At 46.2% G+C, this 12,211-nt stretch overlaps 1 protein-coding gene across 1 annotated transcript in view; it reads left to right on the top strand.

Annotated features, from left to right (window-relative positions):
* Positions 1-4,371: 4,371 nt before the first annotated feature.
* The window catches only part of MYO10 (myosin X), a 197,317-nt gene continuing 189,477 nt past the window's right edge, over positions 4,372-12,211 (top strand). Inside the window, exon 1 of the mRNA XM_081919110.1 lies at positions 4,372-4,482. Coding sequence (XP_081775236.1) covers positions 4,387-4,482 — 96 coding nt within the window. The 5' untranslated portion in view covers positions 4,372-4,386. The remainder of the gene's footprint in view (positions 4,483-12,211) is intronic.

Raw genomic sequence — 12,211 nt, forward strand, 5'->3', positions numbered from 1 at the left:
CGCTCTGGTTTCCATCATGGTGTTCTGTTGCGCCAAAAGCTGTTTAGTCATGCTGGCCACATGCACTGGAGGAGGAAAGCGGGTGCGGGGGGTGCGGTGTGCACCAGGTGTCAGCCCAGGTCGCTAGGAACAATTGCTGTGCCGGCAGCTAGCCCAGCCTCTGCAGGCCAGCTAGCCCCACCCCACGCTGCTCTGGGTGCTGGGGCAGGTAGCTCCGCAGTGGCTCCCTCGGCCTGAAAGCGAGATGAGTGCTGCAAACCCATAGTTGCCTTTGACTGGACTTAACCGCCCAGGGGTCCTTTACCTTTTTTACCTTTATTAAATGAAAACAGGCTCCAAAAGTGCTCTAACGGGCGCCTATAAAATTGGGATGCGGGTGGCACTGTGGGTTAAACCACAGAGCCTAGTACTTGCCGATCAGAAGGTCGACGGTTCAAATCCCCGCGACGGGGTGAGCTCCCGTTGCTTGGTCCTTGCTCCTGCCAACCTAGCAGTTCAAAAGCACGTCAAAGTGCAAGTAGATAAATAGGTACCACTCTGGCGGGAAGGTAAACGTTTTCGTGTGCTGCTCTGGTTCTCCAGAAGTGCCTTAGTCATGCTGGCCACATGACCCAGAAGCTGTACGCCGGCTCCCTCAGCCAATAAAGCGAGATGAGTGCCGCAACCCCAGAGTCGTCCGCAACTGGACCTAATGGTCAGGGGTCCCTTTACCTATAAAAATGGACTGGATAGCTCAGCTGATTACAGCACGATGCTGATAACGCCAAGGTTGCAGGTTCGATCCCCGTATGGGACAGATTACTCTTGGGGTGCCTTTCAACTCTATGATTATATGATATATGGATTATAAGTGTGGGCTGGTTGCCCTTGCTAGGCAGTCCTCCTTCCACTAACGAGGAGACTGACCCACACTCTCCTGAGTATCTACACTGGCTGCGAATAGAGTGCAGACGTTCGTATCTCCTTGCAGGTCGTGCGCACGAATTCTGAAACGAAGCGTGGCAGGTAGAGGAGCGAGCGCGGGGGGTTTGCCTGCGAGAGCCAGCCCACCATCGCGCCTCTGCAGAAAGTGCGACACAGTCAGGAAGTCTTTTGGAAATCAGAGCCTCTGCAGCAGCCAAAAAAACAGAAGGCGAGAGAGAGAAAGAGGCAGCTCGCGCGCCCTCCCGGGTCCAGATTCCAAAGAGGCGCTCGCCTGGGATTGGCTGGGTCGCTCGCTCTCCAGGGCGGGGATTTGCTAATCTCAAGCGGCGGAGTGTGTGCAACACGGTCGTCGCCCGAGAGGTCCCTTGGAACCGCCGCCAGGAAACCTAACTCTCTGCGCTCTCTAGGTGTGCGCTCGTGTCCGTTTTGCGCGCACCTTTCCCTGGCCGCGCTGCGCTCTGGAGCAGCCGGATTCGTTCGGGAGAGAGAGCAGCGACGTGCTCCCCCCCCAATTCCTAAGTCCGCCGATTGAGATTCCCCCTGGTGGATTTAGTAGGGAGGAGATCGGCTCCGGTGCGAGCAGGAGCCATGTGGCACGGCCGGGGTTCCTCGCGAAGGCTTTGAGACAAAAGGCTCCTCGTGGCGCGCGTCTGGATGCGTGTGCTGGTGGCCCCTGGGCCGGAGGGCAGCGCGGGCAGGCCGAGGGATGGCAGCGCGGGGAGGAAGGGCGTGACGCCGAGCCGCAGCTCCGCCGCCCCGCCGGGAACGGCCATCGGCCCCGTGGCGGCACGTGGTAGCCCGCTGAAGCGGCTTCTCTCCCGGCCGGGCGCCCTCGAGTTGCCGCAGCGATGGAGAACTTCTTCCCCGAGGTGAGCGCACGGCTCCTGCGGGGCTGATCCTGTTGCGCGCGTTCCTACGTGGGAAGCGAGTCTCGCCGCCAGGGATGACTTCCTAGCAAAGGCTGTGATCCCCTCCGTGCTTACCTGGGCGGGGGGGGGGGGTTGTTTGCGATTTACGTCCGAGGAAACCCAACTGTAAATGTGGAATTTGGTTCTTCTGCGGGGTTTGGAGAGGTGAAGGAAACGGCACGTTGTTGGGGGGACGGGAGAAAGAGCGACTTTGGCGGTTTGTTGTTGCTAATCTCGAATTTTAAAAAAATTCAGGTGTGCGATCCGCGTGAAGCGCTTGGGACGGAAGGACGCTTAACTTCCGCCTTGAAAGTAACAGGAATAATAAAGCACCTTGCTGTGGATCCATAGAAAGTAATCGCCCGATAAAAAATGTAGTTTAATGGCGAATTTTGGATGTAATGGAGATGTAAAAGATTTGGGTTATTATAAAAGATGCAGGAGGAAATGACTAATAATAGGACCCACAAAGAGGAGGAGGGAAGTCCAGGAGATTCTATGGAATCTTGTTTTTTATAATGGATATGTGAATGTAAAACTTTAATTTGAAAAACCAAATAAATAAATGTATTAAAAAAGAGAAAGTGATCGCCTGGGTTGCACCCGGCATTAACCCCGCCGAGTTCAAAGGGGTTTACTTTCAAGTAAGAATGCAGAGGATTCCAGCCTTAGAAATGTTTTAATCCTTGTGTTGGTGCGTACCCCTAGGTGAGCTGTGTTTCATTTTTCCGAGTGCGCCCCAAAGAGGCAAAGTTGGAAGAATTGCTTCCTTGAACCTTCTCTTCCCCCCAGAAACACCTCCATAGGTGAATCCTATGGATGCAATGCGCAAACGACAAAAAACTGGGGAAGGGATCTTTGCCGCTGTTAGGATGTTTGATTGCAGAGCGAGGAGTGAGTGGTCGTTTCCCTTTTAAGCCAGGATGCAATCCTGGAGCGGAGGTGAGCTTTTTGTGTGTGTGTGTGTGTGTGCGCTTTTTCGCCTTGCGCTCGCTCCCCCTCTCTCGCCTTTGTGCATTTAGGTCAGTAAACCGGGAGGGCATTTTTTTTATTTTTTGGCTTGGCCTACGGAGCGCATCTGCGAGCTAAGCGGGGCAGCAAGTCCGCTGCAAGTTTGTTTTGCAACAAGGGCATGTGGTTCTTGTAGAAAGAGATCAGGAATTTCCTTTTGGAAAAACTCGGCCAGGGCTTCCAGGGAGAGGGGATTGAGACGGGCCACTCACTGCAGGGGTTTCAGGAGGGCTGCCATGGCAGCACAGCCGTAGGGGAGAGATGGAGGGTTTATTTCATTTTGGTCCATTTCCTCTTTTGTCTTCTGTCCACTTCCTAATGTTGTCCAGATGTCGCCCCCTTTTCTCTTGCAGCTTAAAAGTAATCGCAAACAATGCTGGAAGAATCTGCTAAGATCACATAATGTTCGTTGCTGTTCAAATGTTAAGATATTTTCAAAGTGTGTGGTTTGGCATGGGGGGGGGCTTTGCGGAGCTTCCACTAGAGCAGGGGTCAGCAAACTTTTTCAGCAGGGGGCCAGTCCACTGCCCCTCCGACCTTGTGGGGGGCCGGACTATATTTTTTGGGGGGTAATGAATGAATTCCTATGCCCCACAGATAACCCAGAGATGTATTTTAAAGAAAAGCACACATTCTACTCATGTAAAAACACTCTGATTCCCGGACTGTCCGCAGGCCAGACTTAGAAGGCGATTGGGCCGGATCCGGCCCCCGGGCCTTAGTTTGCCTACCCATGCACTAGAGGCATTGTCTTATGGATATTTTGCCAAGATTGTTTGGGTCATGACAATAAAGTAAAATAACCTTGATTAGAAAAATGGTTTGATCAGTCACTTGCTAAAGGTCCCATTGAAACAAACTTTAGGTGGATTTTCTGTGCAAGAGAGCTCTTTCGGTACTTGGTTTTCATATGAGCTATGGCAAAGATGTCTTCTTGCTTAACTCTTCCATTAAATTCAACATTTACTTTTGCCTGGATTGTTCCTTGATGTCAACTTTCCCATAAAATAGCATGGTGTTTAAAGTAAAGTTTAGTGTCCTGTTTGTGTTGACACCTGATGTCTGTATTTGGGAATGTAGTAGAACTCTTAGCAGAGTGGTCTTGTGAAAATGGTTATAGTTGTGGCTGCAAATTTGCCTTATTTCTAAAGCAAACAAAGTCATCTATCCCTGAAGTGAGGGGCTGCAGTATGATCATAACTCTTCCAGGGTGTAACTACTGTATATGTGGAAAGTTAGCAGTCAGTTTGCCTGAATACAGGTGAGTCTGTAGCTTCTTGTTTTTAGTTGTCTGGTTCAGCCTTGCCGACAGGATAGTCTTGAGCAATACCTCAATACCTTTGCAGGCATTGAAGTGTTGTTCAGTGTAGCATGTGACTTTTTTTGCATATTTCAAGGTTCCTTTGAACTTTTGTGGTTTTCGATGAGTAAGACCATGGGCAGCTACAATCATATTGCAAGCGGGATTTCGACCTGTGTGTGTGATCAAGATGGGGAGAGAAAGTAAATTAATTTATTATTAGAAAAGGCACACATTTCTCTGATGATCTTCTTTACCCTTGGAATTAAAATCTTCCTTTGCAAATACATAAACTTAGAGGAGGTTCTCCCCCACCCCCCCAAGAGAGACTGTGAACAGGTAGGTGCTAGACATTAAGGGGTTAAGATTGAGTGTGCAGGGGGTGGGGTTAAGCTAATAGTATTTTAAAAAATGTAAAGGACTGCCAACAAAAAGAGGAAGGAAGGCAGCCAAAATTTGAAGAAAAGGCAGAAAAGTAACTTTGAATTATTTATTATAAATATTATTATTTACCTGCCTTGCACCCTAAGGTCCCAGAGTAGTTATAAATATAAACATTAAAGTGAATTTGTTAATGTTAAGGGATGTTTTGAAATTTAAGGTGTTCATGGAATCCCTTTTGGAGGTTTTTAGAAGGAGTTGGAAAGGCACCAAGAGGAGGTTTGGAAAGAGTTTGATATTGGATAATCCTGTCTTTAGACAGGTGTTGACGCAGCACATCTGTTCAACAGTGGGTCTTTTGGAAGCGATTGTTTTCCATTTTTTATTTTAAAACATTTTAATGCGACACATTAATTTAGAAAAACCCTGAGCAATTTAGAGCAGGCCATAAAATAAATAAATACATTAATCTTCAGCCAGGAAAATATGTTTCATGGTGAGCCATGCTCTTTTGTTTGCCTAAATCCTGAACTGAATTGCATATTCAGAAATATCATGTTTTACAGCCTGCCAGGGATTTATCTGACTTGAGATTGCAAGATAAAGGTCTTGTATCTTTAAAAGTTTGCCTTCACTTAAAACTCTGTGGAAAGTTAACAAATCAAGGAAAAGGCTAGATTAGAACCCGTTCCCATGAGATGCTAGCTTTCCATGTACAAAGAGTCTCTTTAGGGGGTCATCCAAACATATGACAGACTGGAGTCTTGCACCTTACAATATTTCTGAAAATGTAATTTGGTCGTGGAAATACGAAGGTGCGTTCCTGTGGTTGTACGTGCCTTCCTTGTTCACCTTTCAGTTCTGGAAAAGCTGAAATTTTATGTTGAATTTCCTGACCCTGAAAATATTTGAGCAAGCAGTTCTGTGTGAGTAACTAGGCTGGTATAAAGATAAGGACGGCTGTGTTCGTGTGACATTGGATTTGTCACATGGTGGCCTGGGGAGGTCCCTTGTGAGTCCTGTCACCGACTGAATGTATGTATAACCTTGAATGAGTCACAAGGTGTTTTGTTTTTTAAAAACGTGATACCTCCCAAAAAAGATTATATCCCCTCCCCTTGCTGGGCAGGCTGCATGGTGTCCGAAAAGCTGGGATGGGGAACTTTTTTCAACCCGAGGGTCACACTTTTCTGGGGCCCACATGGCAGGGATGATTTGGGCCAGGAAGAAAATGTGAGTGGCACAATAGGCATGATCCTGTGTCTAATGTATGTCATGTTTGAGCCATGCAAAAGCCAGAGGCCTCTATATATGCGCACAAACATGCACATCTCTTTGAGCAGGTGAGCAAGGGGGCATTGTCACAGTACAAAGACATACTTATTTATGGAAATTATTGGCGTGGTTTTAATAGATTTCATATACAGTGGTACCTCTGGATGTGAATGGGATATGTTCCAGAGTCCCGTTCGCATCCAGAAGTGAATGCAATCTGCGTGTGCGCGGGTCGCAATTCGCCGCTTCTGCGCATGCACGCGATGTCATTTTGACCATCTGCGCATGCGCGAGCGGCGAAACCCGGAAATAACGTGCCCCGTTACTTCCGGGTCGCCGCAGCGCGCAACCCGAAAATACTTATCCCAAAGCTACTTCAACCTGAGCTAGGACTGTATGTATATAACTTTAGTTTTGTCAGTGTTTAATTGTGTGTGTTTTTTTAAAATGATTGGTTGTTTTGAGCTTTGAGCAGTTCTGATTGTGAGCCACCTTGAGTCCCATCAGGGAAAAAGTTGAGACATGAATTATTATTTATTATTATTATTTATTGAATTTATATAGCGCCCTATACCCGGGGGTCTCAGGGCGGTTCACAGAGTAAAATCAAGATATAAAACCACAAAATACCTAATGAAAATTAAAAGAGCGACTCAATACCCCCCTCCCACAAAAAACACATTTTAAAAGGGTATAGGGTGGAAATCGAATCAGCCAAACGCCTGGTTAAAAAGGAACATTTTTGCCTGCTGCCTAAAGGTGTGTAATGGAGGCGCCAAGTGATCTTTCCTGGGCAGAGCATTCCACAGATAGGGAGCCACTGCAGAGAAGGCCCCGTTCTCGTGTTGCCACCCTCTGGACCTCTCAAGGAGGAGGCACACGAAGGAGGGCCTCAGAAGTTGATCTCAGGGTCCGGTTGGTTCATATGGAAAGAGGCGGTCCTTATTAATAATAATATTCCAGCCAGGCAAAAGAACTTGAGGAGGTCAAGGAGCAGAGCCAGTTTGGAATGTGGTCTGGTGAGAAGGAATATGGTTTGCTGAGAGTCCTTTGGTTCAATTAAATGCATATTTAATTAAAAAAATTAAAAGCACATAAATATGGTTTGTGAGGCCTCTGTGTTCCACAGGTGCATTTTATCTGGAGCTGAAAGATGTTAAGTAAATACAGGTTTGAATGGAAAACGTTTTAAGGAAATGCAGATGTTTAATCTGCAACAGTTTTAGGAGATAAGAAGGTGACGTCACGATGGCCTTATAAATTGACAAAAGATTGCTGCAAGCTGGGTCTTTTGTGCCTCCCCTTTCTCCGTCCCCGGGGCCACATTGCAAAATATTTCAGCCCAACATTCACTGTTAAACCCCCTTTTCTCTCTGGAACCCAATAGCACACAATCTCATGCCATGCATTCTTTTAGTTCTTCCCTTTCTTCCCGACTCCCCTCCCTCCTTTTACTCTAGTACAGTGGTACCTCGGGTTACATATGCTTCAGGTTACATATGCTTCAGGTTACAGACTCCACTAACCCAGAAATATTACCTTGGGTGAAGAACTTTGCTTCAGGATGAGAACAGAAATCGTGCAGCGGTGGTGCAGCGGCAGCAGGAGGCCCCATTAGCTAAAGTGGTGCTTCAGGTTAAGAACAGTTTCAGGTTAAAAACGGACCTCCGGAATGAATTGAGGTACCACTGTACTAGCTGAGATGACAGCATACAAGACTTTCAAATTCACATGTTAAGGGAATCGCAAATGCAGGAAACTTGTGCCATGTGGCTGATAGCCTGCAGCGGGCTTGGAAAAACTATTGCCAGTTCCTTTGCATGCCTTTGAATCCAGTGATAGAAGTCAAGCAATTCAGACATGTGGACTTTAGCATTGTCTTAGAATCACAGAAGGAAGGAACGATGACGATCAGATAACCCAGCTCCCTTTAACTTCAGGAATATTCAGCTGTCCTATACAGAGATCGAACTTGCAACTTTGGCATTAGGTTAAAAAAAAAGATAAAGGACCCCTGGTCCAGTCAAAGGTGACTATGGGATTGTGGCACTCATCTTGCTTTCAGGCCAAGGGAGCTGGCGTTTGTCCGCAGATAGCTTTCTGGGTCATGTGGCCAGCATAACTAAACTGCTTCTGGCGCAACGGGACACCGTGATGGAAGCCAGAGCGCAAAGAAACGCAGTTTACCTTTCCTGCCGCAGCGGTACCGATTTATCTACTTGCACTGGCATGCTTTCGAACTGCTAGGTTGGCAGGAGCTGGGACAGAGCAATGGGAGCTCATTCAGTCGTGGGGATTTGAACCGCCGACCTTCTGATCGGCAAGCCGAAGAGGCTCAGTGGTTTAGACCACAGCACCACCTGCGTCATTATCAGCACCACGCTGCAATCAACTGAGCTATCCAGGCTGATGACAGATCTGTTGGGGACTTACTTATTTTCCACCAAAAAATAGATTAACACCCACCACCTCCAGGTGTCTAAAGATCCAAGGATCTTACATTGTGTGGACACCTAGTTAAATTCTGAATAAATGGAAGAGGAGGCAAGAGCTGCACTGGTGCATGGCCTCTTGCATTCTTAAATGAGAGACTCTTGCTGAATCATGTTTTCTCTCTGGTTTTTAGTCACAAGAACGACCTTTTTCCTCCTGAAGGAAGGTCTTCGTGTTTATAGTGCTCTTGCCACTCCCATAAGCAAAACAGTTGCTGTGTGTCCCAGAACGGTAATTAGTGAAACGACAATTAGGTACTCTGTGGAACTTTGTGAGCCTTTGCCTTGTGCATTTCAAAAATAAATCTAAAAGCTGTCTCAAGGGAGCAGGAAAAATGGTGCTTTTTTCCAAAATGTTATGATAGGAATTATTTACTTTTTATTTATTGAATTTACAAACTGCCTTTCACCTGAGGATCGCAGGGCGGTTTACAGTATAAAAACAGAAAAATACATAATAGCAAACGAAACAAGACTGGTGCCTTTTAAATGTTCAGAGTGTTTCACATTAAGCTGTACACAGTACACAATCCACAATCCAGTCAAAGATTGCCATTGAATGCAATCCTGTACATACTTAACTGGAGGTTATGTCCAATTCAACGCAATGGTATTAACATATTGTACCTCTGTGTGTAAGTTGGTGTTGTTAAACACCAGCTTAACCCTCCCACTGTAATCGAGGGATCTCTTTGGCTGGATAAGGAATCAGAGTTCGAAATTAGCCAGGCGCCAGGCACATTTTGCACCTGGCTTTCGACCAGTGGTGACCAAGTTACCGTACCTCTCTCGCCCTGACCTAGTCACTGTGATCCACGCGACGGTCACCTCCAGACTGGATTATTGTAACTCGCTCTACGTGGGGCTGCCCTTGCGACTGACCCAGAAACTCCAGTGGGTGCAGAATGCTGCAGCGAGACTCCTTATGGGGTCCTCGCTGCGAGATCACATTCACCCGGTGCTATACCAGCTACACTGGCCCCCTGTGGAGTACACGATCAGGTTTAAGGTACTGGTTTCAACCTTTAAAGCCCTATACGGCCTAGGACCCTCGTACCTACGGGACCGCCTCTCCTGGTATGTCCCACAGAGGAACTTACGATCTTCAAACAAAAACATCTTGGAGGTCCCAGGCCACAGAGACGTTAGGCTGGCCTCAACTAGAGCCAGGGCTTTTTCGGCTGTGGCTCCGATCTGGTGGAACGCTCTGTCACAAGAGACTAGAGCCGTGTGGGACTTGACATCATTCCGCAGGGCCTGCAAGACAGAGCTGTCCCACCAGGCTAATTGGCCAAGGCACAGCCTGACAATCTTCACAGAACTCTAGCCCAATGGTTGCCATCAATTTGATTTGAATTAATTTTATAATTAAATGATTTTAGAAAGTTGTATTATTTTATTGTTGTTAGCCGCCCTGAGCCCAGCTTCGGCTGGGGAGGGCGGGATATAAATAAAAAATTATTTGTTTGTTTGTTTGTTTGTTTGTTTGTTTATCAAGTGAAGATGCCTGGGTGTCAGGATAGCTCCTGACATCACTATCAGGAGGTGCATGCCTGGGATCGGGACTGTTTTCACAAACTAATACCCCACCCTGTGGAATTCTGTCAGTTATATTTTATCTGCACCATCGGAATGAATTTCTGGAATGAAAATGCTTTTTGGTGCAGCCTGAATGAGCAGGAACAGTCAAGATTAAGAAAAAAGACATCAGAATAGGCCAATATAATACCATGGTACCTCGGGTTACAAACACCTCGGGTTAAGAACTTTACCTCAGGATGAGAACAGGGATCGCACGCCAGTGGCATGGCGGCAGCAGGAGGCCCATTAGCTAAAGTGGTGCTTCAGGTTAAGAACGGTTTCAGGTTAAGAACGGACCTCCGGAAAAAATTAAGTTCGTAACCAGAGGTACCACTGTATGTGGACTGTCCCTGTATCAAGTGACTTTTCTTCTTTAAGTTCTCAGAGCTCAAGGTTGTCCTCTGAACTTGCCAGATGTTTAACTGAGAACCAGTCACTGTTAGTGCATCATTTGAAAAATAAGACTTTAGAGCCGTCTTGCTAAAAAATGGGAACTAGACATTCTCTTTTGGTGACCGCAACCTTGCCTTAAGGAGCCATTTGGCACCCAAGTAATATATCTGAGTTTCTAACACTGCTTCTTCTTGCTTTTGGGCTTGGCTTGTGAAATACAGTGCTCATTGATCCTTACTTGCTTACTAATGAAAGTTACTCACCTGAGGCAAGTGGCTACACTTTTAGAACGTGGCAGTGGCATTTCAGTGTAAATGTTAATTTGCGGTTTCTGAGTAGCTTTGATGTCAGTTAATATCTTTTAGGCCTTCCAACATGTTGATATTACTTTAAAAGATCAGTGTATGGATATATATATTTAGCATCTTGCCTTTAATCTTCATCCAAAGTCCCACTGCCGAGTATAAACATTTTTATTTCCTCAAATCGAGGCAAGGCAGTGAGGCATTGAACTTCAGAGCCGCAACATTCAGACAGCATGATATAATTGCCCTTGGGCATAATTTTTCTACCGGCGAAGGTCTCCCCTTCTCTTGTCCCGTTTACACTCATTTCAGTTGGGCTTGTGCAGGAGCAATTTCTAGTGGATTGTATTCCTTAAAATTAGCAGATTGCATATGAATATCTTATGCTAACATAAGAGGGAAAAAGGAATATGGTTTTGGGGCAGAAGGCGATGCATACCTAGATCCAAAATACAGTGGTACCTCGGGTTAAGAACTTAATTCGTTCTGGAGGTCCATTCTTAACCAGAAAGCGTTCTTAACCTGAGGTACCACTTTAGCTAATGGGGCCTCCCACTGCTGCTGCGCCGCCACCGAGCTATTTCTGTTCTCATCCTGAAGCAAAGTTCTTAACCTGAGGTACTATTTCTGGGTTACAGTGGTACCTCAGGTTAAGTACTTAATTTGTTCCGGAGGTCCGTTCTTAACCTGAAACTGTTCTTAACCTGAAGCACCACTTTAGCTAATGGGGCCTCCTGCTGCTGCTGTGCCGCCAGAGCACGATTTCTGTTCTCATCCTGAAGCAAAGTTCTTAACCCGAGGTACTGTTTCTGGGTTAGTGGAGTCTGTAACCTGAAGTGTATGTAATCTGAAGCATATGTAACCTGAGGTACCACTGTATGTTGCATTTAGCCATACTTTATATTGGTAGCCTTTCCAATAGAGCTAATACAGTATGTAAAAGCGATAACGCTGTTCTGTTAAATGGCATACACTGAGCCAACCCTGTTCCTGCTCTTGAGCAATTGCTAATCCTACTGATTTCTAGTGTCAGTATCCTACCAGTTGCTTGGGCTTATGACCCCAGCACTGCTACTGGCTCAGATTTTGAAGAGCGAGTCACTCGCTGACTGGACTGCACCATCATCCTAATGGTTTCTGTGGAGACTTCCCAGCTCAGTTCCAAACCTTTACTGAGTCATGCTCCATCCTGCTCTCTTTCTTCTACAGCGAAAGTCTGAGAGTGTTCAGTTCACAGTCGAGTTACTGTTTTGTGGCCCATAAAACGTTTCTTAATTCCTTTCAGTAATTGCAATAGCTGTGGCTTTTTTACATGAGGGTCTTTGGCAGCCTTTCTAATTTGTTGTTTTGTTTTTTTACTCCGGGGATTTATAACGCCGTTAAAAAGTTGCTTGAGGCATAAAACTCCATTTAGGAATATTTTAGAGGTCTGGTTATTTAAAACCGTGGTTGATTTCAGGGAAGAGGTAAAAGAAAGTTGGCTTTTTCTGCATTTTTCAATAATGTGGTCTGGAGAAATGAGACTTTGACAAAAACATGGCCCTGCGCCCATTTATGCCTTTGCTTGCTCACTAGCACACACGGACATATACACATGCGGAAAACAACAACTGCCTGGATAGTTCATGATTCCTACATCCC

Source organism: Podarcis melisellensis (genome assembly GCF_964234715.1).
Source record: "Podarcis melisellensis genome assembly, chromosome: 7".
Lineage (NCBI taxonomy): Eukaryota > Metazoa > Chordata > Lepidosauria > Squamata > Lacertidae > Podarcis > Podarcis melisellensis.